Raw genomic sequence first — 23,888 nt, 5'->3', positions numbered from 1 at the left:
ATTGCTATGACAACATTTAGCAACTGACATGAACGGGTTTAAATTCCTTTTTTACCTTTTCATCATAGCTACCAATCGCCAAGAACTGACTGCTGGGGCTCCAGGCAACTGATTTAATACCCAGTGACCATTCATATGCACTGTATGTGGACAGCAGACGGCCATCAAGAGAGTACAGCAAGATTTTATACTGTAACACAAATTGATTTGATTTAAAAAAAAGACTAGTGACACTGTTAAAAACTAACAGAGACTAAGTGACTCCTTTTTAAAACCATCCCCATCTCAAATGCACAGATGTTCGAAATGGAGTTTCCCTTTTCTATATCTTATAAACTAACTCTGCAATTATTTATTTGGATAGTTGCTAGGATCTTCTGCAATTTTTTTTTTTTTTTTTCACACAAAAGATACTTAAATTGTGGAAAAAATACTAAAAGTAGGATAATTTGGTAACAATGACTATTTGGAGATTTAAGCAACCGTTTGAGACACTCATCACCAATACCTAAGTACAATATTACAAATTGTTTATTAAAGCTCTTCTGTTTTTTGTTTTTGTTTTTTTAAAAAAAAGGTACTGCATTCTACGTAGCAGCCAGAAAAGTCAACTTAATATCTTCAGGAGCCCTTAATTAAGTGTTCAAGATCTTCAGGAATAATCTGTATTTTCTCATACCTCCAGACAGGTATCCCACACTGCCAACACACAGCCATTAGGAGCCCATTCAATCCCAGATAGGTCTTGAGTTTCAGTGTCAAAATGCTTCCCAAATGCAGAGAAAACAAAACAATTAAACAGTTTTAAAAACTGTACTTAAAATGTATGGGTGCACTTCACTTTAAAAGTAAAATCCTAAATTAGTATATTACCTTTACACATTTAAAAAAAAATCTTAATCACTGAGTTGGCACATCCTTGTTATATGTCTGACTGCATAAAATAGAAACAGTTCTTTTCCTTTTGTTATAATACACTACAGTCACTGCTTCCTTATTTTCTCCTACCAAACTATACAAAATCAAGATATTTTGAAACAAAAAGTTCACTTTCTAATAAAAAGACCACATTCCCTTATGTTGTAATTTGTTCAGATCATCATTTTGGCAAAAGCAAGGTCTGATCATGGTGTTTCTATAATGTATTTTGCTGTCAACATGATTACTCAGATTAAGCCAGAACATTTGAATACTTCTAGCAGTAAAAAAAAAAAAAAAAAAAAAAAAAAAGCAGCGCAGTGTTTTATCATTACTGTATGTGGTTTCTTAAGCAGAATTTTTCTGCCTTCCCACGCACCTGCAGTCCAATGAAGGAGCCATCAGAGGAAATGCTCTGTATTGCTGAGTCTACCGTGGAGCATTAAGAGTTGTTTAAGAATTTAGTTATACTCTACACTACACAGAGTACACTTTAAATCTGTGCAATAGCAGTGGAAGGCAAGGACATGTCTTACCCTCAGTAGTTGCCAGTCACTACATACAAAGAGGCTAATGTAGTCTTTGCAGTCACGCCTCTCTGCTAACGCCATATAGCGACCATCCTTCGTGAAGGCTATTCCTGCCACAGAGATTAGAAAATATAGTCTAGACCAATAATATATACACTTGTGAAACTGGCCCTATTAAAGCACCAAAGCTGAAAACAATTATGAGCCAAATCAGCTGGAGGAAAGAATTTATTCAGAAAAATGTGAATGATGATTGGAAATCATTTTGGAATACCGATTAGATGCCCAAAAAGCATGTTAGGCACTTCACTGAGACTCGAGCAAACAAAATCCTTGTCCTAAAGGGCCTATAATCTAAAAAACTGAACAGATGGAGTTCCCACCCTTCTCTGAAGAGGATATACACTGTACAGAGGCCAGCCTTACCCCCTTCCTCAGTTTTGACCTTCATGGTAACACAGGAAGTTTCAATCTCGGATCTCCCTTATCAAGCTTGGCTGTACAGTAACTCCTCACTTTAAGTCATCCCGCTTAACGTTGTTTCGTTATGTTGGTGATCAGTTAAGGAACACTCATTTACAGTTGTGCAATGCTCCACTCTTACGTTGTTTGGCTGCCTGCTTTCTTCACAGCTGGCAGCCTCCTTATGACCTCCCCCCCCCCCCCCCCCCCCACACACACACACCGCCTCCCGCCCGCCAGCAAACCCCGCGGATCAGCGCCTTTCCTCCCACGGCAAAATCAGCTAGCTTGCTGCGTTTTGGAGGGAGGAGCGGGGACTCAACACCGCAACCCAGCTGATTGTCCTGGGCAGGAGGAAGGGGGGAGGAAGGGGAAGCCTGTACGCCCAGTCCTCACACCCCGCTCTCCCTCCTGCCCCCTAAACACTGCAAGCCAGCTGATTGCCCCAGGCAGGAGCGAGGGGGGGAGAAGGGAGGACTCAGCGTGCAGGTTCCCCTTCCCTCCCCTGCCAGGGGCAATCAGCTGGCTTGCTGTGTTTAGAAGGGAGGGGAGGGGGGAGAAGCGAGAATGTAGCCTCGGAAGTAAGGAGTAGGGGGGGAAGAGGCAGGTCAAGGATGGGGGAAAGGGGAGAGTGGGCAGGCTGACGGTTGATGCTCCCCGCCCCCCTAGTGCTTGCAGAGTAGGGGAAGCTGCCACTGCTGTGCAACGTGCTTCTCCTAGCCTACAGCACCTTTAGCCTCCTTGTTTGCCTTATCTCCAGTGCCAGAGGGCTGTGCCTGTGTGGGGTAAAGCAGGGGCACCTCCCAACTATAGTACTGTACTGTATGTACAGTATGTTTGTAAACACACAGCACGTGCACACTGCTCCCCCCCCCCCACGTAGTATTAAATTGCTTGTTTAAAATGTATATAATGCCTTTTGTCCGGCAAAAAAGAAAAAAAAGAAAAAAAAAAAAAAAAAAACAGGTTTCCCTGGAACCTAACCCCTGCTATTTACATTAATTCTTATGGGGACATTGGATTCGCTTAACATTGTTTCACTGAAAATTGCGTTTTTCAGGAACATAACTACAACGTTAAGTGAGGAGTTACTGTACCCAGTATTTTCCCTACAGAATTTCCTCTGTTCCCATCTTAGTTCCCTTTGCTTCGGCAAGAGGGATATTTCAGCCTCTCTTCCATCCTGCCTTCAGGTAAAATACACCCTGCTACTGACTCAGCAGTAAATACTCCAAATCTTCCTATATGGTTCAAGCACCTGACATTAGGTGACTGAGGAGCCCGGTGTCTCTGTGCAGGATCCCAGAGTCGGTCACCCTGTTACATACATGTATATGAGGACCAAATACAGTTGCATAACAAAAAGATAAGCAATTGAGAGGGGATACTTATACTCCATAATTTTTGTTCTGGGTTTGTGTCACAATCCAGTCTCTAGCTATACTAGCTACAGAAAATACCATATTACTGATTTCTAGCAGACTTAGCAATGGTTTTGTTCAGTATCTTTTCTTTTTCCACTGGTGTTTGGAAGTTGGACAGGTGCATAAATGAAATGTAATATTTACTTCTCATTCCTAATAAGATTACAATGACTGCAGATTAGCTCCCAGGGTTCACACAAACAGTAATGGCAGTGCACTGGTATTGAGCTCACTAAGACCTCCTCTATATCTGTGGGGACACGTAGGGTACACGTAGCTACACGTCCCAGCGTAACGCAGGCTGTGTCCACACTTTTCTCTGTGGTGTATAGCCAACGGCTCTGGCAGCAGGGAGACAGTGGGGAGCTGCTGGAGCCTTTCCCCTCTGCCTCCTCCCTACTAGAGCCTTTCAATGAGTTGGAGAAAGCTCTGGCAGCTGGACATTAATTGCTAAAAACAGCAGTGTAGATGTGGAAGGCACTGCTTGGGCACATAGAGAGACGTGTAGATATATACTCTAAGGTTCAGGTGCGTAGGTCATTCTACTTGCCTACGCTGGGCCTCCCTGTCTATACAGCTATTTATACCCATGCTAGCTGGATGGGCAGTGTCTGTATGTGCAGACGTACCTTAAATAAGGTGTCCGTGTCCCTCCAGGCTGATCTACAAGCATCAGTGGGAAAGTACTTGAATACACCCTGACCATGCACGTATGCTTGATCATATGTAAATTCCATTTTCCTTTATTTCCATCTTAAGAATATTCTTCCTATATTAGGTCTGGTATACTCACCGTGCTGACAAGCTTTGGGATACTTGATATAAGACACAGATTTTGTACACAAGGACCAGACAGTTATCCGCAGCTGTTGGAAAGAGACCGAGACAAGGAAGTATTTGTTTATCTTTGCAGATTAAAATTAAAATTAAAAAAAAAAAAAAAAAAGTATAGAGAGAATCTAATTCAACACTAAACTTTTTGTACTGGAAGGGTCTCACATTAAAACAAACCGAAATATGGAACCAAAAACTTTTCCTAACAAAACTGTTCCACTTAAATCTTAGTGTCTCTATATTAGATTGCACTTGAGGTTTTATTAAAAAACCTCTTTTCCTAACAAATGTATAACCCTTCTGTAATGCCCTTCACATATTAGCTATTGTAATAATTGATTAAGTTAAAAACAGCTTCAAACTTAACAGATATACAGTTGTCCTGTTTTATTTAGTTCTGTAAATTGTTTTCAGGTGGAGTTTATATAGAAGTTATTATAAAATAATCAAGTTGTGTTGTACTGTAGTATACAGAATTTTCCAAGACACATGGAGATTGGCACTCCTGTTTACCCAAAGGCTGGATATTCCAACAAAGCAACACACCCAGCCCTCTTCCAGACATATATCTAATATGCCACTTTACATATATCCCAGGGTTCTGTTGCCAGAGTACTACGTCTCCTTTTAAAACAAAACTAAAAAGCTTCAAGGTAGAGTGCTTAATAAGAGATGAGGTTATTAAAAATGCAAGTGAACTTGGGAGCTAAAACAAACTAGATTCCCGGTACTACACTTTGGAAGTATGGCCCAGATTCCCAAAGGTATTAAGCTCCTAGCATCTGCTGAAATCGACCATTTGAGGATCCAGACCAGGGGATTGGTCCTGCTTTGAGCAGGGGCTTGGACTAGGTGACCTCCTGAGGTCCCTTCCAATCCTGATAGTTCATAGAATCATAGACTAACCTTAATGTGCAAGACCCTATACCGAGGTCGGCAACCTCTAGCACGTTGGCAGGTTCGGCCGATCGCGGCTCCCACTGGCCGTGGTTCGCCATCCCAGGCCACTGGAGATGGCAGGAAGTTGCGGACAGCACATCCCTCACCCACACCGCTTCCCGCAGCCCGTAATGGCCTGGGATGGCGAACCATGGCCAGTGGGAGCCACAGTCGGCTGAACTTGCCGATGCGGCAGGTAAACAAACTGGCCCAGCCCGCCAGGGTGCTTATCCTGGCGAGCTGCGTGCCAGAGGTTGCCGATCCCTGCTCTATAGAAAACTGAACCTACATGTGTGTGCTGTAACATTTAGGCACAACGAGAGGAGTTACTCAACTACAGATTAGCTTTATCCTTTCATTTCCTTATTTCTGTGGGTTTAACTGAGGAAGTTTGTGAGCTCTGATCGCTAGGAATGTTAGGTCCCAGCAAACAAAACCCCATCCCTACTTTTCAGTTAATGATATTTATTCTGATTTAGTAATGGAAGCACGTAGCAATACAGTGTTGATGAGATATATAAAAGAAGCAGGAAGTTAATATGGCTAAAAATACTTTATTAAAAATTTACATTAATAATTATTAAATGCTGATAGTAGTGTAAGAGCTAGCATCACGGCTGCCAATGTGTATTAGGAAATCATTTTCACACAGATTTGTGTGATTTCTAAACCATCTCAGAAATCTGGAAGAATGTGAAATACATAGGCTAGCAAGAGGTAAGAAATCCTTCTTGTATTTAGGTCCTTAGCGTATAATATGAGAATAGGAAACAGCATGTCAACTTAAGTGTGAAATGCTACATCTCTTGGGATGAGATTACTAATTTCTGACTCTTCACTGTATTTTTTCAGTTTCAAAAAAAGTCAAGACCTGCGCTAACCAATTTACATTTTAATTTCCCCTTTCTCAACCACACAAACAGAAAAGTGACATGTTATGTAATTATTCGAAGGACTTGATTTTCAAAAGCATCAATACAAACCATTCACACAGTGTTTGGAGTATCTGTGGAGACTCATGCATCCGTAGAATTTGAGAACCACAGAGAGAGCAGTCAATAGCAAAACAGGCCTCTCCACAGCATGTCAAGGTCACAGCCTGAATTATAGAAGCTCTGCATTACCCATCTGCAGATTATTCAATTAAAAACCAAATTCTTACTCTATCATAGCAACACCAGACATGTGTCTTCATCAGTGTGTCACGTGAACCTTTGCATTTATATTTGGAGAGAGGAATATTTTCCCAATATAGTTTTTTTCTAGCTTTTTCAATATTTTGTTATAACAAGGGGATACTACAAGCAAGTGACAGTGGGACACCAAGAAATATTTTCTAAAACTATTGCTGCACCACCAAAACTCACGAACAATAGCAAAGCAGGCCTAGTACAGTGTTTAACCACATCACCCTATGTATTGATTTTAACCCTTCCATCGAGCAAAGGGGAAAAAATAAACTCTAGAATATGCATGGCTATATCTACAGTTACACTGGTTGGTCTATAACAGTCCTGAAGCTAGAGGAAGTATCTCCCTTCGAGGCATAAACCAACCACTGCCAGACTTGGGGAGAACTTCCACCATGGTTAGTTTAGTTTACTTTACAGTTGTCCATGATAGGAATTCTTGCAACTTCCTCTGAAGCAACTGGTACTGAACACCATTGGAGATGGGATTCCAAGCTTAATGTACCACAAGTCTGATCAGCTGTAGCATTTATGTTTCTACTGCAATTTTTACAGACTTCTCTCATTTTACTAGAATGCATTTTCTTGCCAAGTAAGATCCTGCACTTGATCACCTGGTTGTGGGCACTCTCACACCTAGTACATGGAGCAAACTGTAAAATCTAGTGCTGCCCCCGTGTCCTAACTGAAATACTAAAATTCCACTTCAGAGAATCCTGCTAAATGTCACCTCCACAGAGAAGCATCAGGAGAGGCCCAAAGCAAAAAGGACTAACACTATTTTTTTTTTTTAATACACCAGCCTCTGCATACAGCATCACAAGAATAAATTTAAAGAGCAAGGAAGCTTGTAAAGAGATTTGAAGACATCACTCAGAAGCTGAATCAGGGTTTCTAGATAGCAGGAAAGAAAAACAACAGTTGGGCCCCCAAGCCTCTTTCATGTCAAGCAAAAAAAGAAAGAAAAAGTGCAAGAGGGAGCAGAGAATATGAGTTTAACTGCTCCTATCACTCTCCTATTTAGCTTCTTATGAACTTAGAATCAATGATCATGGGCCATTCCTAGGGAGGTGCAGGGCCTGGAGCGGAAGTAACATCTCTTCCAGGACCAACCGCGCCGGGGGTGGGTAGGGGAGGCAGTGCCTCCCCAAACGGCCAGATGTGCCGCCCCCCCACCTCCCCGGGCTTCGCTTCAGCAGCGCTGCTGGGCTCCAGGGGGCAAGAGCCACGTTGCTCTCCCTCCCAGCACTCCAGGGCTGGGGGCAGCTGCGGTGGTGCCGCCACTCACTCTCCCTCCCAGCACTCTGGGATGCACGCTCTCCCTCAGGCGGAAGGGGTGGGGCTGGAAGTAGCCTTCCCCAGCCAGTGGGTTCACCCACTGCCCATGCAGTGCCAGCCAACACACTGACCTGCAGGGTTCCCCCAAAGCACAGGGTCTGGAATGGTTGCCCCGATTCACCATCCCCCAGACAGCTCTGCAAGGACCTATAATGCTAACTTTAAGAGTATGTAATATAGTAATTCAACAAGAATTTTCAAACTGTGGGTCAGGACCCCAAAGTGAGTCCCAACCACATGGTAATGGGGTCACCAGGGCTGGCTTAGACTTGCTGGGGCCCAGGATCAAAGCTGCAGTCCAAGGACTTTAGCCTTGGGCATCGAGACTCAAATTACAGGCCCTTGCCTGGGACTGAAGTCCTTGGGCTTCAGCTTTAGTCCCCACCCTCCCAGTCTTGCGCTGGCTCAGGCTTTGGTCCCCCATCCTGGGGTCATGCAGTAATTTTTATTGTCCAAATGAGGTTGCAGGTGCAATGAAGTTTGAGAATCTCTGCACTAGGCTGACCTTTGATAATCAAGTTTTATATGACCACAACTGTTGACTTCCGGACACACCAAAATACACCATTAGGCTGTTCTTGATACAAGATTTACTTTAAAAATGCCAACACCATGCCTACTCACATTCTTCTACAGCAACTGCAACAGTGACATGCTGCTTGCCCCGGTTAATTGCACCGTTAACTGTACTTACCTCTGTTTCTCCCTTAATCCAATCTGGCTCTCTCTCACACACCCCCACCCCCACCCCCACCCAAGCCTTGAATGTTAAGTTTTGGGATATAGTCAAGCATACAAGTTTATAGTTGGAACACCGACTTAGCCTTCTGCCCAAGCACCTACTAGCTATGGAAGTGTCATACAGTTTAAGGCCAAAAGGGGCCACCAGATCTAGTCTGAGCTCCTGTATGTCTCAGGTGACCAACACCAACCCAAAGCTGCACACTAAACCCAACAACTGAAATTAGACCAAAGCATTACAGCCCACAGGAGACTCAGGAGGAGTATGTGCCACAGGAAGAGAATAGGCAGAATAGAGGGTGCCAGTGTCCAAATCCCCTGCATGACGCCCTCCTGCCATGCCCCCACATAAACAAACAGTCTTGGCCCTCCAGTATAGGGCAAATCCCTGCTGCTTGAATCAACCCAAGTACATGGGTCAGGTGAACTCCACGAGGGAGGAAGCAAGCAAGCTTCCCCACAGGCTGTAGAGGCACTCTAACTTCTTTGTTTCAGCCTCCACTCCATGAGGGAAATGAGGCGGTAGATGAGCCACCTCCCCTTATCTCTGTTCTGCCTTCTACAGCAGTGCAGAATGAACCCGTCTTCTCATGCAGCAGGACCACACTAGTTCCACTACACAAGAAGGGATGGAATGCACCTCTAGCTAACTTTGCTTGGACACCAGATGATAATACTCAGTTTGGAATAAATAAGCAAATTATGTATAAAATATATTATTCTAACCAAGAATTTTATTGGCTTGTGTACTGTTTGGTAGCTTCTGAGCGAAAATAAATACATGTATATGAAAACACAAAAAACTCACAAAAAGGTATATCCAGACACAGTATGGTTACAGACAGGAAAAGTGATTAAAATAAAACTATAAAAATGTAATCCCAACATGTTAATCAGAGCATTCTCAAAACACCTATGAAGCATATATAGCCAAAAAAGGGTACCATTTTTGCAGTCAATATTTTCTCAAAGACATTGACTGTTCACTATTGCAGAGAAACCTATACAAGAGATCATGATATTTATTATGCAATTCCAATCATAAAACAGCTCCAAAATACCTGCAACTGTACCATGTACAATTCTTTTTTATCCTCCTTTATTCAGTCAGTCCCTGGAGAAGCCATTTATGATAAATTTCACTGTAAAGTTCTATTAAATGTGTTTTACTACTATAGCATGTGCTCACGTGGATACCCAGAGCATGTTTTAATATTACTGCACATATTTCTACATATATCTTATCTGTATGTTACTTCATTTATAATGAATAAATAAAATGGTCATTATGATATTGAGGATTTGACAGGTTCAGACTGCACACCCAGGACATTACACAAGTCACAAGTCTGTAACTAACTAACTGTTACAGAGATATTTCTTTTATAAAAGAAATACCAGACTAAATGAAGGTCTTAGAGTGGGCACACAGGCTTCTTCATTAGGGAAAGCACATATCTTCAATCTCTTAATGCACCTTTGGAGTACAGGTACACACAAAAACCCACAGGCTCGCCTGTCCAGCTCAGACATGTCACCTGAGGACCAGCTATGGTCTAGTACAATGAGCATATAATTGGGAATCACGAGATCTGAGATTCATTGATACCTTAAACAAGTCACAGACCAACATTGTCAAATATCGGTGCCTAACAGAAGGCACCTGAAAAATCAGGCCACTTAAAGTGCCTGAACTCTGGTACCCAAGTTTGAAGATATTGCTCTTACTCTCTGTGACTCAGTTATTCTGTCTGTTAGAAAGATTGTTTCCCAAACTTTGAGAGGCACTTTGAAATCTATGGATGAAATGCAGAGTATAATTATACTGTGTACATTTCATTGTCACTGTGTAACTAGTCCCATGGACAAGAGAGCCTTCATATTCCCAACGGTAACAGCCACATTTATCCACATACCTGCCCTAAACCTCTATGCAAACTAGCACAAGAAAGATTGTCTCTGCTATCAATGAAAAAGAAAGGAGGGAAGAGAGTTCAGTGCTCACTGCATGTAAAAAAAGGTAAAACAGCTATTTAAAGTTTAACAAAAGGGTTTTCTGTGAAGAAAAAAAAAAAAAAGTAGTTTTTGCCACAGGAAAAAATTGATTTGATCAGCTGCAAGCATTTCTTTACTGACCATCCCAAGATGTTCTCTCTTTAGTGTAAATGATCGGACTAAGTGAAATGTCAAACTCTAATCCTAATGGTGATGGTGTCCAGGAAGTTTTCAGCTGTTGTTTTGCAATGGAAAAACAAACCAAAAGCAGCAGCATTTTTAAAATAGCCTGAAAACAGCTGAGAATAAAAAAGTATTTAGATGGTAATGCGATAAACAGTCTCCAGTGCTGGGTTAGAGATTTCATCCCAACTTTGACAGCTTTAGGCAGGTGAGAGACTGGTGATTTTCACTGGACAAAAACCACACATTTAAACAAACTTGCATCTCAAATGACTATCAACTTTTGTCCCAGACTTGACTGGGTCACAAGGCCTCCTTACATAGCTGTGTCTATCAGCACAGGATTTCAGAGGATTATTCAGGGCACATTCCTTGACAGAAAGTATTTTTCAACCAATATAGCCATTTACAATTACTAAGGATCAGCTCTAATATGCACAAAAAGCATACTTTTTAAAACTGACTAATTTATAATAGATTCACTGGTGTTTTAACCCCCTGACTCAGCTAGAAAAAAAAATGCAGAAATATGCAGTTAATAAAATCTTGGATATATTGGATGAACTGATGTTACTGATTGTTGTATTGTACTTTGGTAAACATGGGAGTCGCAATGAAAAAGTGAAAACCTAAAGCCTTCATGTCCTACGAATCAGGAGAATGAATTATCTACAAATTGGCATAAATTACAGGATGGGTGGGATGTGACAATATCCTATAGTCACACACAAACAATCTGCACTATATAGTTAATTACAAACATCCACCCCACCCCCCACTTACATTCTAGATGAGTTCTCTTCAAGATTCTCAGACTCCCACGTTGTGCAGACAGACTAACGATTCTCCCAACATTGTTAGCTTTTTTGACTGCCACTTCACATTGAATGGATGTTGTCAGAGAACTGTCCACGATGACGCCAAGATCTCTTTCTTGAGTGGTAACAGCTAATTTAGACCCCATCATTTTATATGTATAGTTGGGATTATTTTCCAATGTGTATCACTTTGCATTTATCAACACTGAATTTCATCTGGCATTTTGTTGCCCAGTCACCCAGTTTTGTGAGCTCCTTTTGTTGCTCTTCACAATCTGCTTTGGACTTCACTACACCTCTACCCCGATATAATGCAGTCCTCGGGAGCCAAAAATATCTCACCACCTTATAGGTGAGACCACGTTATATCAGGTTCGGTCCGGTACGGCATACTGGCAAGAGCCGGGACGCCATGCCGGACTGAATCGGATTCCCCGGCGGTGATTTAAAGGGCCCAGTGCTCCAGCCGCTGTGGGGAGCTACAGGCCCTTTAAATCACTGCCGGAGCTCTGGCAGCAGGGCTCAGACCGTGATTTAAAGGGCCTGGGGCTCCACATGAATTCAGCTATAACACGGTAAAGCAGCAGGGCTCAGGTGGTCCTTTAAAGGGCCCAGGGCTCCCTGCTGCTTTACTGCGTTATATCCGAATTAGTGTTATATCAGGTCATGTTCTATCGGGGTAGAGGTGTATTTTGAGAAGTTTTGTATCCTCTGCAAATTTCTCCACGCCACTGTTTACCCCTTTTTCCAGATCATTCATGAATATGTTGAACAGTACTGGTCCCAGTACAGACCCCTGGAGGACACCACTATTTACCACTTTCCATTATGAAAGCCAACCCTTTATTCCTACCCTTTGTTTCCTATCTTTTAACCAGTTACTGATCCACGAGAGGACTTTCCCTCTTATCCCATGACAGCTCACTTTGCTTAAGAGCCTTTGGTGAGGGACCTTGTCAAAGGCATTCTGAAAATCTAAATACACTATATCTACTGGATCCCCTTTGTCCACCTGCTTGTTGACCCCCTCGAAGAATTCTAGTAGATTGCTAAGGCATGATTTCCCTTTACAAAAACCATACTGACTCTTCCCCAATAAATCGTGTTCAAAAAGGTGTCTGATATTTCTGTTCTTTACTACAGTTTCAACCAATTCTCCTTGTACTGAAGTTAGACTTACTGGCCTATAATTGCTGGGATAGCCTCTGGAGCCTTTTAAAAAAAATTAGCGTCACAGTAGCTATTCTTCAGTCATCTGGTACAGAAGCTGATTTAAATGATAGGTTACGTACCACAGTTTGTAGTGCTGCAATTTCATATTTGAGTTCCTCAGAACTCTTGGGTGAATACCATCTGGTCCATGTGACTTATTGTTTTAATCAATTTGTTTCAAACGCTCCTCTAATGACATGTCAATCTGGGACAGTTCCTCAGATTTGTCACCTAAAAAGAATGGCTCAGGTTGGGGAATCTCCCTCACATCCTCAGCCGTGAAGACTGACGCAAAGAATTCATTTAGCTTCTCTACTATGGCCTCATCTTCCTAGAGTGCTCCTTTAGCATCTCAATTGCCAGGGGCCCCACTGATTGTTTAGCAGGCTTCCTGCTTCTGATGTACTTAATTTTTTTGCTGTTACTTTAAGCCTTTGGCTAGCTGTTCTTCAAATTCTTTCTTGCCTCCCTAATTATATTTTACACTTCCATTTGCCAGAATTTATGCTCCTTTCTATTTTCCTCAATAGGATTTAACTTCCACTTTCTAAAGGATGCCTTTTGCCTCTAACTGCTTCTTTTACTTTGTTGTTTAGCCAAGGTGGCACTTTTTTGGTTCTCTTACTGTATTTTTTTAATTGAGTTATACATTTAAGTTGAACCTCTATTATGATGTCTTTAAAAAGTTTCCATGAAACTTGCAGGGATTTCACTTTTGGTGCTGTACCTTTTCATTTCGGTTTAACTAGCTTCCTCGTTTTTGTGTAGTTCTCTTTTCTCAAATTAAATAACACTGTGGAGGGCTGCCCCCTCTCTCCTCACAGGGATGTTGAATGACTGCTTCTTGGAGCAGCTAGTCCTGGAGCCCACAAAAGGAGAGGCAATTCATGATTTAGTTCTAAGTGGAGCACAAGATCTGGACTAAGAGGTGAATATAGTTGAACCACTTGGTAATAGTGACCATAACATAATAAAATGCAAGGTGTGAAGAAACCTTATCTCTGCATCTTGTATTGAGGTGACCTGTACCCAGTCAATATGGGGATAGTTGAAATTCCCATTTTTATTCCCTCTCTAATTTCCCTGAGCATTTCACTTTTGAAAGGTGGATAAGAAACTGGTTAAAGGAGACACTACAACAGGTCCTACTGAAAGGTGAACTGTCAGGCTGGAAGGAGGTTACTAGCTGAGTTCCTCAGGGGTCAGTTTTGGGACCAATCTTATTTAATCTTTTTATTACTGACCTTGGCACAAAAAGTGGGAACGTGCTAATAAAGTCTGCGGATGACACAAAGCTGGGAGGTATTGCTAATACAGAGAAGGAAGGAAGATCTGGATGACTTTGTAAACTGGAGTAAAAGTAATAGGATGAAATTTAATAGTAAAAAGTCATGCATTTAGGGATTAACAACAAGAATTTTGGTTATAAATTGGGGACATCAGTTGGCAGTAACAGAGGAGGAGAAGGACCTTGGAGTATTAGTTGATCACAGGATGACTATGAGCTGCCAATGTGCTATGACTGTTAAAAAAAGTGAATGCAATCTTGGGATGCATCAGGCGAGGTATTTCCAGTAAAGATAAGGAGGTGTTAGTACCGTTATACAAGGCACTGGTGAGACCTCATCTGGAATAGTGTGTGCAGTTCTGGTCTCCATGTTTTAAGGATGATTCAAACTGAAACAGGTAACAGAGAAGGCTACTGGATGATCGAGGAATGGAAAACCTGTCATATGAAAGGAGACTCAAAGAGCTTGGTTTGTTAGCCTACACCAATAGAAGGCTGAGGGGAATATGATTGCTCTTTATAATTTATCAGAGGGATAAATTCGGATGAGAGAGAGGAATTATTTTAAGTTTAGTACCATGTGTGGACACAAGAACAACTTTATAAACATGGACACTAGGAAGTTTACTCTTGAAATTAGATGAAGGTTTCTAACATCAGAGGAGTGAAGTTCTGGAACAGCCTTCCAAGGGAGTAGTGAGGCAAAAGGCATATCTGGCTCAAAACTAGCTGATAAATTATGGAGGGGATGGTATGATGGGATAGCCTAATTTTGGGCAATTATTCATATTTGATTAGCAGCAGAGTAAATATGCCTCAATGGTCTGTGATGGGGATTTAGAGTCGGGTGGAATCTGAGTTACTACAGAGAATCTTTTCCTGGGTGCTGGCTAGTGAGTCTTGCCCAATGCTCAGGGTTTAACTGATCGCCATATTTGGGGTCAGGAAGGAATTTCCTCCCAGGAAGACTGGCAGAGGCCCTGGAGTTTTTCGCCTTCCTCTGCAGAGTGGGGTACGGGTCACTTGCTGGAGGATTCTCTGCACCTTGAGGTCTTTAAACCATGACTTGAGGACTTCAATAACTCAGATATAGGTTTAGATGATTTTGTTACAGGAGTGGGTGGGTGAGATTCTGTGGCCTGCGTTTGTGCAGGAGGTCAGACTAGATGATCATAAATGGTCCCTTCTGACCTTAAAGTCTATGACGTGCTGGGCAGTACTCACAAAAAATAAAATATAAGGAAAGTACTGCACTTTTCTTATACTCGAGTTCCAGTAAGCCGTTGTCACTGAGTTGACTGTGTATATTCTGCATGCTTGAATTGCATCATTCGTATGAAGTGTTAGATATTAGTGGTTAGAATCTCCATCACTGGAATTTTAAGAGTAGGTTAGACAAACACCTGTCAGGGATGGTCTAGTTAATATTTAGTCCTGCCTTCAATGTAGGAGACTGGACTAGATGACTCTCGAGGACCCTTCCAGTCCTATGATTTCCATCTACCTGTCGCATTTGTATTCTGGACATTTATATATTTATATATAATATATATATATATCGTATATATATATATATTATATATATTATAATATATATATATATTATATTATAACTTATTAGATGATATAAAAAAAAATAAAGGATTCTTATTTGCAATGGAATAAGTTTAAACTGAAACGTTTTCAGAGATTTACATTCCTCTTAGATACATACAGCATTATGCTGTGTGTCTCAAAAGATGTCCCCTACTGAGTTTGCACACCATGAGCGGTGAATGGACTTTGAGGTATTCATGGAAAAGTCCCCCATTTAAGTTAGATGTTGGTTTCCTGTATGTAAATCAGATCAGAAAAATTAGTGTTATGAACTATACTTTGTTTATAATTCATATGCCATACAGTCACTATGAAAATAATGCATATGCAGTTTAGTTATAGAAAGTTATAAGTCACACAGGTAGCCAGAAACAAACTATCACAATCACGCTTTTTTTAACAAAAAACAAAAACCACACACACACACACTCTTTGTAGTAAGAGTATGAAAAGATATTAGTGAACCCATTTTGGAGCTTACATATTGACCTGAAGAATTACAAGTATGAGTCATAATTAGTTGGTGCTATATGAAAATGTCAAACTACCAAATCTGAGCAGTATGGGGTTAAAACAGAACCTTTGAAGTCTTCAGATGATCCCTGAACTTGATAATGTACATAATACAATGATATTAAGTATCCTGATAGTTCCTGTCTCAAACACTGTCTGTCCCAGTAGAGACTATGGATATAGTGTACTAGAGAGTAAACACAACACAGACACCAGCATAACCCAAACAGCTGTCTGACAAGTTAATTTAGCAATCTGTTTACAGCTGGAGAGAAAACCTATCCCAGCACAGATGCCAACTTGGCAAAGGCTTAAATGAAATCCTGTAGGGTCAAACTGAGTTCTGATAGGTGGTAAAAAAATACTCACTAGTCCACCCCCACATGCACATGCCATTATGAGGCTACTTGTAGTATGCAGCAGCAGAAGCCGCCTACAGTTTTGGTTCTCAAACTACAACAATCCTGCCTTTTAGACATGTGTCTGTCTTTAGTTTGAACAACTGGACTCATTTTTATCCCCACAAAGGACAACTGAAACTCTTTCCTGGATTCATCACCATATGGTCACCACAGTCCCCTTGAAAAAGAAAAGAAGTGCTGATGTACAGTCAGAAAACTGTTCTCTCTACACCTGACACCAAAAACTCCCATGTGAAACTCATTTATAATCCCAGTGTGTAGGTCATGAAATTCCTTTTCTGGCTGTATTCAATTTCACTCTCACGCTCACTTAGAAATTTTGCATTCAAGGCTTGCATTAACTCTTTACCATCCACATACAAAGAACAAAATCTTCCTCATATCCACAGCAAAGATACCAATTCTGATATTCTGCTCTCCCTGCTGGCACAGGGTTTCTCCCATTGATGATAATGGGAGTTTCACACATGTAAAAAGAGCAGGATATAGGAATCAAAGTCCACTGTGTAGAATGAAGAAGTGAATTTTCCTCTCAAGTCATTTCCTTACCTTTACCTCTAAAACGTTGCTCATATCCAGCCAGGTGAAGTCTCCATAAGTATTCAAGAATTTTGCAGCACACAGATACTATGAATTTGTTGGATTAAAAAGTGAATTTAGTGTTGTTGAAAGTTGCTGGTGTGACAGCCCTGGTATGTGAAGTCCTATGAATATTCACAGAGAACAGGTACAGTGGCAAGGCAATTTTACTGTATTTAGTTCTTAGCTTCTTTTCTCTATTACTGTTACTGCTCTGAGCCCTGATCAAATCAAATTGTTCTGAAAAAACCTATGAAACAGCTCCCACTGTTTTCAATGAGCTTTGAACCAGGCTCACACAGACCAGACTCCCAGTGTCACACCTTGGCTAGGATTCCAAACTAAGGCCCTTATCCTGCAAGCACTAATACATGTTTAATTTTAGTCCTGCAAGAAGTTCCACTGAAATCAATTAGACTAATCACATGAGTCAAGTTAAGCATATGTGGAATTTTCTGCAGGTCAGGTTCTAAGTCTCAGAAGTAATTTATCTGAACAGCATCCCCTTATTTTTATCTAAAAGGGCACTCGTACTTAAAAAGCATGCTATAAACCTATATTAGTCAGATCCCATTAAACTACTTGAACTACATTTTAAAAAATATTCTGTTTATGTATTTCTTTTCAAGCTTATGTTTACTTTTTGCATCCCTCAGTTTGGATGATGAAAATCAGTTAAATTATTATCACTTCCAGACTCTTAATTCCTTAGTGGAAGAAATCTGTTTAAAAATAACTATTCCCATTAGAGTTTTAAAAACATTTCTGTTCCTAGATCTTGGAAAAGTGTGTGTGTGTATGTTTGTTTTTTGCCTAAATTTGTATTTTGGATCACATTTGCCAGTTCTTTATCATCTTTTTTTAAATGCATATTTTCATTCCGAAAGCCATGAGTGTTCAGTATTCCACCTTTTCATCAAAAACTAGACAGCAAACTTAAAAGAACCAAGCAGTAATTAAATCAGAATTGATCTAAAAATGAGAAAAAAATGTGCATATATATTGATTAATAGAACGCTACAGCTTTAAGATCTCTGGGCTATTTTAGAAGCTGTGTGCAGACAGTAATATGATACTTTATAGAACAATCATGACTTCATGCTTACGTAAAACTCGGTTGTATTGAGAATATGACGACCATCCGGACTCCAGCACGAAGCCACCAATCCTGCTGACCCCTCATCAATCTTGCAATGCCAGTCTGGCTGCTCCAAGGACCAGACCTAGGTCAGAGAAACTAATCAGTGCAGCAAACTGAATAGCACATCAAAACCTCGTCTCCTCACAGAGCTGTGCTAGAGCTAAGAAAGAAAATTCCATCAACATATACCAAGGAGTCAGAAAACTTTTGAAAGCCTTTGGCCATGAAGGACTGGCACTGGATCCCATTACAAAAGTAAGCCGCACATCTCTGTGCATTTACACAAGTCATAAAGCATATTTTTTTCTGTCATGTTTTCTGAATACCCATCCTTTTTAAAGCTTTTGCTCCCTTTAATAAGAGTCTGCATGTATTTATTTCCTTCTGAAATAATGAATGTACAAGATACTTGGTAGCAGCTTTTGTTTTTATAAATTTGCTCCAAGTGTTTTTATACTGATGTTATTTGTCTTCAGACTAACAAATAACCTTTTAATCAAGGTTTTGACAAACAGTAGCAACCTCGGCTTTCTTCAAACCATGTGTTATTAATCAGAGTCACTTACTTTGGCAAAGACACTTAATTAGTGCTTGACATTAGAAATTCTCAAATTTAGCAGTTAGTAATTTCTAGACAGAAACAATACGCAATGCTGTATTTGTGCTTACCTGAACAATCCCTCGTTTGTACATGGCACATAATATAAAGAGAGAGTCCGACGACCATTCTGTGTACTGGATCTGATCCAGGCAAGTGTACAGCTGAAGGATCTGGAGGTTGTTGACATCTCGAATGATCAAACGGTACTGTACACATGAAGCCTGAATGCAAACAAAAATAAACTGCTTAACTGACGCACCGATATCAGAGTTATTAACTGAGACTTAAGAGTGTCAGGACCTGTGCTGCATCATTCGCATTCTACCACACTGATCTAGAGTTTAGATGTTTTAGATGCACCAGAATTTATACTTTTGGATTTGTAGGTTTGTTATGAACTACACGATCAATTGCAAAAGAAGGTGAAAAAAGATTAATCCAAAGCAAATGTTAAAAAAAAAACAGTTTTAATGTAAGTTTTGTAAACTCTTACCTATGTCTTCAAGACTGAAGGATGGAAATGTTTGGTTTCAGGCCAATTTTTTATTTAAAAAAGGTACTAAATTTTCAAACATTTCTATCACAAAAACAGTTTTTGTTTTTTAAGCTATGATCAACTTGAATCTAGTCAATTTCAAAAATGAATTAAAGTATGTTCAAATATTGCACATGTCCCTGACTCTCCCCCAGCCAATTTTCATGGCTTTAGAGTCAATTTTCTTATTTTAAAATGTTTATTTTCTCTCTCTCTCTCCTTTTGCTACATCCTTAAAACACAGGAAACTGACTACACAGAAAGCATCATCAAATGCATAAAGTAAACAAAGAGAAAAAAGGGTTGGGTTATTATAATGACACTAGTCATAAAAGTTAAGCAGCTGCTTCAATATTTTCAGGACTAGGGCCTATATAAGTAAGAGGAAATATCTATTTGCTCCATTACTACTAGTAATACTATTCAACTGCACCTACTTTTTAAAAACTATTTTTCTTCCATTTCATGTTTTCCTTTTAATGAAAAATTGGCTAAGGCCTTATTCTGGAGTAAGTGAACAACAAGCAAGTGCAGTAACACACATGTAAGCAATTGCACAACTGACAACTCATAGCAGGATCAGAGCCTCAAGATTTTAAAAAGTGTCTTCTTCAAACAATACAGACAATGGGTCTAAACTTTAGAATTTTGTGTGTTTTGACTCAACTTTAAAATTGACTAAACCAGTGCATTAGAAATATTTGCAATGTTTCGTTTAAATGAAAAACTGAGGGGCATATCTTAGTCCCAGTGAAGTCACTGGGAACAAGCCTGACCCTGAAAATTCAATTTCTGGGCTGAGATCTTGTCTGATGAAGAAACTAAGGTAAAATAACTGCAAATAATGAAGAAACTGATCACCAGTAGGTGTCACTATAATACTTAATACTGTAACATCTTTACAGTCATCAGAGCGAAATAGAAGTTAAAACTTAGAGGTTATATATTTTAACTAGACTTCACTAAATTGTTTTGCTAACACTAATTTTTTTTTTTAAAGTTGCTCATGCTTTATCACCTGCAGTATAGAAAACAGCTCACAAAGTACAGCGATTTGATTGCAAAAGACTAAGTAATCTGCTATTTGTCTCTCCTCCAGAGGCCCCAACTGAGATAGGGATCCTGTTATGCTAGGCAATGTACAGCAGTCCCTACATACCAAAGAGCTTACAATCTATCTAGACAAGGCAGAAAGGGCAGGAGGGGAAACCCAAGCAGAAAGGTGAAGTGACTTGCCCAATGTCGGCCAGCAAATTAGTGGGAGAGTTGGGAACAGAACACAAGTCTTCTGACTCGGTGCAGTGCCATAGCTGCAAAACCATGATACCTTTGCCAGTAGCTTTCCAGGGGTGGGGAAATCAGTAAAATGGTGGCTTTTAATATTAAATTTGAACAATATGTTTATGGATTCCTACTGCTAAACTTGCGGCTAATTCTTACACAAAGCAAAACAAAGCAGTGTGTTGTCCCATCCCCCCCCCACCTCCCAATAATTATTGCCTCTCAAACCAAAAGTCAGTTTCTTCAAAAAGCACCAAGGCCAATAAATACAGATTTTTTAAAATCTGTATATATATTAATAACAGTTGCTATTACTCACAATGAAAAAAATATTGTAAGCTATGTGAAGGATCATTTTTCATTAACTAAAGCCATACAGTATTAATGACTGTAAGCATACTCTCCCTCAGGCCCCTCCATTGTTGCTGTTTTGTTTGTATGTAATTTTTCTGTACAATACTTCTATTACACATTAAAAATGTTATCAAAGTTAGGTGCATGTCTGTTGTTGTTCTGTTATATACACTGGGTATAGGAATGGATGATAAATGCAAATTTTACTAACGATTGAAATAGTTTTATTAGGAAACTAAAAAAGTTGGTAAAGCCTCACAATAAATAAGTGGTTAGCAGGAATATGAAATTTCCGAAGAAGATTAAATTGAGTTTTTGCTAGTAAAATCTTGAATTTTGTGATCAATATTAACATTGCTTTTGAATGTATTTAATGAGCCTCAACAGTTATACTAATTATGTGTTACTTCCAAATGTAATTTTCACACAAAAATGTTTATATAAAACAAAAATCAGAGGGGTAGCCAGGATCTGTAAAAAGCAACAAAGACTCCTGCAGCACCTTATAGACTAACAGAAGTATTGGAGTCTAAGCTTTCATGGGTGAATAGCATTTGATGAAGTGGGTACTCACCCACGAAAGCTTATGCTCCAATACTTCTGTTAGTCTATAAGGTGCCACAGGACTCTTGGTTGTTTATATCAAAAATGTATCACTAGTTAGGAACATCACTGCAAGATCATTATCTTCAAAATAAATGTGTGTTCGTTAAAATAAAAGGTTATATTTTAAAACACATTTACTATTTGATATAAAATTACATTTTACATTGCAAGACCCCCACTGACTGTTTTCTGCCCTGATGAAAAATTCTCTAGACACTAGTCATTCTCAGTTTCAATCGTACTTTGTTTTGGATTAATTTTTTTTTTTTTTAAAAGAGTCACATATTTGCAGTGAATACCTTTTGGCTAGAGATTTACTACCCCACATACATGTACAAATCATTTCTCACTTTACTTACACATTTCCTGTCAATTCAACTGGTTCTACATGAGGCTCTAATGCAGTGGTTCTCAAACTTTTGTACTACTGACCCTCTTTCACCTAGCAAGCCTCTGAGTGCAACTCCCTTATGAATTAAAAAACACTTTTTATATATTTAACACCGTTATAAATGCTGGAGGCAAAGGGGGTTTGGGGTGGCAGCTGACAGATGGCAAACCCCACCCCCCATGCAATAACCTCCCGACCCCTTGAGGGGTCCCGATTCCTGATCATGGGAGAGGCTCCTTGGGTGGCTGGGAGACGCGGGGTGACAATGCAGCAAAGGGCAGAGCCCACGGAACACAAGGCAGGGGTCGGTGGGCACTGCTGAAACCCACCCCCTCGCTGTCCGAGGCTTACAAGCGCTGGGGGGCGGCCTGGCCCAGTGCCTGCCCTGGGCGCTTCTTAGGATGCGGTTTGGGTGAGCCGGGCCCTGCGGCGCCCGGGCTGCACCAGCCCCCGCCTGCTGCGGGTCTCTCGCCCGTCGCAGAGCCGGGCCACTCACCAGGTACTTCCCGTCGGGCGAGAACTTGCACAGCAGGCTGGAGAGCTTGAACACCTCCGAAAAATTCATGGCGGGCCCCGAGAGGTTCCCGGCAGGGTGTACGGGCCCCGGGGAGGCGGCTCCAGCGCCCGGGGCAGCAGCCAGCCGGTGTCACCCAGGCCCCGAGGGAGCCTGGCCGAACGGGCAGCTGGAGGCAGCTAGGCCCCAGCGCGGCCTGGCGCGTTCCCCCGGCAACGCGGCCTCCCACAGAACCGCCGCCGGGTGCCCGAGCCGGGCCGCGACCCTGGGGACGGAGGGGATGTGAACCCACAGCCCGATTCAAAGCCGCCCGCTCTAACCGCCTTCCCGGGCCGGAAGCGGGCAGGAGGGCGCCGGGAGCCCGGGCGGCTTATCGGGGCCAGGCCCGCCCCGGGGCAGCCTGGGAGTTGTAGTCCGGGTTGGGGGGGGACAAATATCACTGCATTGAGAGGGGTGCGACAGACAGAAGCATCTGTGGGACAGACAGACACGGGAGTGCGTGGGGCAGACGGAGAGACAGACCCAGGGCGGGGGAGGCATTGTGTAGATCAGACAGACAGACGGGGTATCTGCGGGACGGACAGATAGACGGGGTATATGTCAGACAGACAGACAGACAGAGGGGGTACGTATGGGACAGAGAGAGACCCAGGTATGGGTGGGACAGACAGACAGAGGGGGTACGTATGGGACAGAGAGAGACACTGGTATGAGTGGGACAGACAGACAGACAGAGGGGGTACGTATGGGATAGAGAGACACAGGTATGTGGGGACAGCGAGACAGACAGGGTATCTGTGGGACAGACAGACAGAGGGGGTATGTATGGGATAGAGAGAGACACAGGTATGGGTGGGACAGACAGACAGAGGGGGTATGTATGGGATAGAGAGAGACACTGGTATGAGTGGGACAGACAGACAGATAGAAGGGGTAGTATGGGATAGAGACACACAGGTATGTGGGGACAGAGAGACAGACATGGTATCTGTGGGGCAGACAGACAGACAATCGGCGAGGGCAGGCCGGGCTGGAGGCAGACAGACAGAGGGGGTACGTATGGGATAGAGAGACACAGGTATGTGGGTGGGACAGACAGAGGGGGTTCGTATGGGATAGAGAGACAAGGTATGTGGGGACAGCAAGACACACAGGGTATCTGTGGGACAGACAGACAGAGGGGGTATGTATGGGACAGAGAGAGACACAGGTATGGGTGGGACAGACAGAGGGGGTTCGTATGGGATAGAGAGACACAGGTATGTGGGGACAGAGAGACAGACAGGGTATCTGTGGGGCAGACAGGCAGACAATCGGCGAGGGCAGGCCGGGCTGGAGGCAGACAGATGCTGGGGGCTGTTTCCGGACAATGGGGACTGGACTGTCGGTGCATCTGTCTGTACAGAGGCCCCAGCTGAATTAGTATCGAGCTCCTGGCGCTGGCGAGGGCCCGCAGGGGAGGGCCCGTGCTGTGCCCGGGGAG

General features: G+C 41.8%; 1 protein-coding gene across 1 annotated transcript in view; it reads right to left on the bottom strand.

Annotated features, from left to right (window-relative positions):
* WRAP73 (WD repeat containing, antisense to TP73) overlaps positions 1 to 22,517 on the bottom strand; it is a 28,380-nt gene extending 5,863 nt beyond the window's left edge. The window contains exons 1-7 of the mRNA XM_032763803.2: positions 22,388 to 22,517; positions 18,793 to 18,945; positions 18,089 to 18,205; positions 4,128 to 4,200; positions 1,455 to 1,558; positions 680 to 766; positions 56 to 190 (exon numbers count right to left, since the gene is read on the bottom strand). Of these exons, the coding sequence (XP_032619694.1) occupies positions 56 to 190; positions 680 to 766; positions 1,455 to 1,558; positions 4,128 to 4,200; positions 18,089 to 18,205; positions 18,793 to 18,945; positions 22,388 to 22,456 (738 nt within the window). The 5' untranslated portion in view covers positions 22,457 to 22,517. The remainder of the gene's footprint in view (positions 1 to 55; positions 191 to 679; positions 767 to 1,454; positions 1,559 to 4,127; positions 4,201 to 18,088; positions 18,206 to 18,792; positions 18,946 to 22,387) is intronic.
* Positions 22,518 to 23,888: the final 1,371 nt, after the last annotated feature.

Source organism: Chelonoidis abingdonii, chromosome 23 (assembly GCF_003597395.2).
Source record: "Chelonoidis abingdonii isolate Lonesome George chromosome 23, CheloAbing_2.0, whole genome shotgun sequence".
NCBI lineage: Eukaryota > Metazoa > Chordata > Testudines > Testudinidae > Chelonoidis > Chelonoidis abingdonii.
Note: the sequence above shows the minus strand (reverse complement) of the source record. Positions and strands in the feature narration are given on the sequence as shown.